The sequence below is a fragment of the Emys orbicularis genome, chromosome 1 (assembly GCF_028017835.1).
Source record: "Emys orbicularis isolate rEmyOrb1 chromosome 1, rEmyOrb1.hap1, whole genome shotgun sequence".
Lineage (NCBI taxonomy): Eukaryota > Metazoa > Chordata > Testudines > Emydidae > Emys > Emys orbicularis.
The window spans coordinates 95,200,518-95,205,872 of record NC_088683.1 but is presented as its reverse complement, the minus strand read 5'-3'; the positions used below and the strand labels follow the sequence as shown (position 1 = coordinate 95,205,872).

Genomic DNA, 5,355 nt, shown 5'->3' with positions numbered 1-5,355 from the left:
TGTCACTCAGGGGTGTGAATTTTCCACACTCCTGAGCAACATAGTTATACAGACAGAAGTTTGTAGTGTAGACCAGACCTAACACATAAATGAACTGGTCTGGTCTCCAGCTATGAGTTTGTCAGTTCTTAGCTAATGGCTGCAGCCTTGGCAAGAGCTGGCACCTGGCCTGCCAGCGTCACAATTTGTTACCGTAGGATCATTTGGAACAACTAGGCTGAAGGCTGTGTAGTTGTAGTTGTGTCAGTCCAGGGTATTAGAGAGACAAGGTGGGTGAGGTAATGTCTTTTATTGGACCAACTTCTGTTGGTGAGAGAGACAAGCTTCTCTGTGCAAGCTCAAAAGCACGTCTCTCTCACCAACAGAAGGGGGTCCAATAAAAGACATTACCTCGCCCACTTTGTCTCTCCAATAGGTTGAAGGCAGTCGTTTGTGGGGCTGTTTATGAACAGTGGGACTGCGTGCGCTAGCTTGTTTATTGTAGAGTCCTCAGAAGTGAGCACTAGTTTGCTGTTGATCACTTTGTGGGCTGTGCTGCAAGAACTGGTAGCTGGGTTGCATGTGCGGATTGGTTGTCATTAAGATTGTGGGTTCTATATTTCTATCTTGGGTACTTATGTGGCCCCCATTAAGGTAGTACGGGAGCACTTTGCAATCTTTTAATGTGTGGTTTTTAGACATTAGGTTTGATGCATGAATTATTTTACTATATGGTGGATGAATTTTGACCAATTTTTAGAGATCGCAGTCCAATCATGGCATCTTTAGCATACTCTGAAACATTGTCCCTTTTAAAGCTTGTCAGTATCTTTGCTCTATGCTGGAGCTCTGAGCACATGTCTGCAGCCTGCTTCAAACAAAGCTCTGATTTTTCTTTCTAGAATCTTTAAAAGTTGTCGGCTTTGTGTGGGTGGTCGCCAGCCTGTAGCCAGAGAGTCTAGTTCTGAGGCCCTTGACGTCAACGTGATGTGTACACCATCGTTGATTATTTTCATTATTAATCTTGTTTTAAGAGCAGAGGACCTGATTCTTTGTCGTTCACTGGCATCAAACCAGTGTAACTCAACTAACATAAATACACAGGCACAAAACCAATAGGCCAGATCCTCAGCTGGTATAAACTGGCATAGCGCCATTGACTTTAATGGAGTTATGATAGTTTATACCAGCTGAGAATCTGGCCTAATGTATGTACTTTGCTGTACATTTATTGTACATTTATCTTCCCTTTTGTGCATGGAAATCCTCCCTCTCCCCACCTTCCTTTTAGATTTTCACTTCTCCGGGAAAAGAGTATTGAAACAGCAAAACTTCCCTTTCTGTGAGTCTTCACAGTTGCATTTGGAATCATGGGCTTAGAAAATTGGCTGCTCCTACCAGCCACCCAGAGGTAACCACATCCTTTATGCGAACAAGATGATTGTTCTTTTTGTGTATGTAACAGCAAAAAGGTGCCAGGCCGTTTGCAGACAAATAAAAACAAAATCCCTGCACAATATGGGATTTTTCCTGTATGGCTCATCCTTCTGTATAAACGCTTCTCTGCTGTTGGGACTAGGGACCCTTGAAGAATTAAGGGTGTTGATTTGTGAATGGTCAGAGGTTGAGGAAAATGCAGAAATATTTTGGTGCCTGTATTGTGAGCAAGAGTGGGGATATACTCTAAAGAAGTCCCTTGTACAAAATCCAAGAGCAGGAGTAAATGCTGAATTCAGTGAAGGGGTATCCCCAGGGTTTATTTCCAGAGTTCTCAGATATACAGTGAGGCCTTGGCTACACTTGCAAGTTACAGCGCTGTAACTCACTCCCCGTCCACAGTGGCAGGGCACTTGCAGGGCTGTATCTCCCTGGATACACCGCTGCAGGTACTCTACATCTCCGAGAGGAATAACAGCTGCAGCGGAGTGGCTACGACTCACAGGTGTGAGTGTAAACGCTTGCAGCGCTGTACTAATCACCTTGTCAAGTGGCCAATCCTCTCCATTGTTGTGACCGGCTGCAGGAATGCGGAAGTGCCGGTTTCAAAGCTCCTACCACAGAGAAAAGCAAACAATTTGCAGCTTGCTTTGAGTGAGTAAATGAATGAGCAGGGGGCCAGGAGTTCGGAACTTGCAAAATAGAGAGCTGACATGCTCCAAAAAGCACTCTCTCTCCCCCCACACTCCCTGTCACAATCCACCCCACCCCACGTTTTGAAAAGCACGTTGCAGCCACATGAATGCTGGGATAGCTGCCCATAATGCACCGCTCCCAACACAGCTGCAAATGTTACAAGTGTGGCCACGCCACTGCGCTGGCAGTGTGGACAGACTGCAGCGCTTTTCCCTACTCAGCTGTACGAAGACAGGTTTACCTCACAGCGCTGTACAGCTGCAAGTGTAGCCAAGGCCTAAGTGACATGGAGGGTTTCAGGACATTGCGGGAGGGTAGTGGAGACTTACTGTGTATTAATGTATTCCAGTGGCACCCACGATTTATGTGCTGTCCGTACATCCATGAAAAACCAGGGCCTGATTCTCCTCTCACTTACACTGGTCAATGGAATCACTTCCAACTGAAGTGAGAGGAGAATTGGGCCCTGTGTCCCTGCCTGAAGAGCACAGCCTAGGGAGGAACACTTTGGAATATTTGGCGGTAGGGGGGATTTTATAGTCTAATTGACAGGGCAGGAATGTAGGAGGAGGAGAATCCTGAATGCTGATTGGGTGGAGGTGAAAGTCATGGTTTATAATCCAGTTCATCCTGTTTTGTGCATTTCTTTGTCCTAAATTTTAGCTGGAGAACACGTGCCAGCAGGCTGGAACAGTAAAAGGACTGCATCATAACATTGTTATGTATGATCCACTGTATACTGTGTGTTGGATTGCACAGTACAGGGTTGCAGATGGTAAACGGAAATGCTTCTGTAAACAAAAAAAGCTGTTCAGGATCCAGAATCAACCACAGAATCTATTTCCAGCCTTGAGAACTGAGTTACAATATATTTCAAAGGAAAACAGTTTAAAATCCATTCTTCCATCAGCTACCGGCAGTATTGCGCCACACAAGGCTGGGTTGGGCTCCAGTTCAGTGTTTCTATCTAGACTGGAACTCCCTTTCCACCCAGCGACTGAGTGTCTGAGCTCGGCAGGTCCTGACAGTGTGGTTCAGGTAATCTTGTTGAACGTGTGCTCAGCCCTGCCATTAGTGTGAACTCTGCTCAGGTTCATTCTGTTGACTTTATGATGGGGAATATATATCTGAGTGATGTGACCCTGTGTTTCAGTTCCAAACTACCCTGGTCTCTGTGACCCTCTCTTCGGTACCTTCCCTCTGACTGGACGTGGGGAGCAGAAGGATGGAGCACTGTGGACCCTTGTCAAAGACCGAGCCTGTTCAGGGAAGAGGCCAGTGAGCTGCAGTCTGACCATCATAGCTGGTAAGGTATGGTATCTCCTTGCCCCCATCCCCGATCCTGTCCACATTCTGGGCAAGCTAGGCTATTGCATTGAAGGAAGGGGACTGGGCCGAGGGCTGCTGCTGGTCTTGTAGGTGACAAGTGGGAGGGCAGGGAAAGCATTTGCTGCAGAGGGGAGGTAACAGACATTGCTCAGTTTGAAAGACACCTTCTGTTTATCCTGTCCCATAATACTAGAGTAAGAGAGCATTCGGCGGCATTAAGAGACAACTGATGTAAAAGGAATAAAGGGAAAATACCTCTTAAGTGACACACAGTTAATCTGTGGAATTCACTGCTGCAGGATATTGAAGTAAATAGTGAAATTCACAAAAATGTAAAGAAGTAATCATTTGTTTGAATAAAACAGAATAAAAGGCCACAGATCTTCAGCTGGTGTAAACTGGCACAGCTCCCCTGACTTCAGAGGAGCTGTGCTTCTTTTATGCTAGTTGATGATCTGGCCCAACATCTGCACTAACACTTAGTATTAAACATTGTACAATAGACATCATGATGATTATTTGCTGGAATCAGGATGAAGTTTCTCCCAGGGTCTAGTACTGCTTTGTAAGGTGGTGCAGTGTGTGTGTGTGTGTGTGTGTGTGTGTGTGTTACACCTTCCTCTTCAATATTAAGCAGTGGCTGCTACTTGAGAAGATTGGACACTGCACTAACTGGCTTAATAGTCTGTTCCAAAGCAGGAGTTGTTCCTTGCACTGAACTGGCTCCCTGGCCACCTCTGTCTTTGCCCTGCCAGGACGATGAAGCTGAATGAGCGAAGTGTGGTGCATTATGCCACATGTGACTCTCCGACAGACCATGCCGGCTTCCTCCACAAGCGTGTCGAGCGGCACCACCACCACCACCACCACCACCACACCACTTCCTACCACCGTCGCTGGTTCATCCTCAAGGGCAACCTGCTGTTCTATTTTGAAGATCGTGAGAGCCGGGATCCTCTCGGGCTTGTTGTGCTGGAGGGCTGCACCGTGGAACTGTGCGAGGCTGCCGAGGAGTTTGCCTTTGCCATCCGCTTTGATGACGCTGGCGCCAAGGCCTACGTGCTGGTGGCCGACTGCCAGGCCGCAATGGAGGGATGGGTGAAGGCGCTTTCGCGAGCCAGCTTTGACTACATGCGTTTGGTGGTGAGAGAGCTGGAGAAGCAGCTGGAGGATGCCCGTAAGAGTTTGGCTGCCTGCCACAAATCTCCAAGGAAGTCGTCATCTGGCAGAAAAAGGCATTTGTCCAATCCTGCTATGGCGCTTGTCCAGGAACAGCCTCCCATCTTGGAGAACGGTTACTCCACATGGGGCAGTGGTTACATCCCTGCAGGGGCCTCCTGCTCTGACCACGATGGGGGGTGTTCCAAACCCCCGCCCCTGCCTCCTCGCCGGCGCTTGGCAGCTGGCAGTGGAGGCGGAGCACTCGCCACTGGCCTCTCTTTGACTGGGCAGGAAAGCCCCGTGTCTCCAGAGACAGCCTGTTTCTCCAAGCTACACAACTGGTATGGTCAGGAGATTGCGGAGATAAGGAGGGAGTGGCTGGAGAGCCAGAGGAGTGGGGAACTGTGAACTGGGGAAGGCAAGGCATGGAGTGACACCAAGCCCATTTTGACACTATCGTGGTGCTTGGTGACCTCTCTCCCATCCAGGAAAATAGCCAAATACGCGACAATGTTTTCTCTCCTTCCTTTCTGGAATCATTGCATGCTGGGTGGGTGGGTGAGTGTGGGATCTAGGAGAAACACAGATCTTCCCAAGACCTCATTTTCACCTCTGGGGCCTCAGACAGTGTATGTTCCCCTGAGGAATATTGCAGCACGGCTGTAAAATGTCAGGAACTCTATATTTTGAATCTGGGATACAGATTGGGTGGGGTGGGGGGTGTGTGTGACCAGACTTGCATACACAAAATGG

The 5,355-nt window shown here is 48.1% G+C and overlaps 1 protein-coding gene across 1 annotated transcript; it reads left to right on the top strand.

Moving 5' to 3' along the window:
• The first annotated feature begins 4,200 nt into the window (after positions 1 to 4,200).
• Positions 4,201 to 5,010, top strand: PHETA2 (PH domain containing endocytic trafficking adaptor 2). Its single transcript, XM_065423687.1, has one exon. The coding sequence runs from the start codon at positions 4,201 to 4,203 to the stop codon at positions 5,008 to 5,010; it is 810 nt and encodes a 269-aa protein (XP_065279759.1).
• Positions 5,011 to 5,355: the final 345 nt, after the last annotated feature.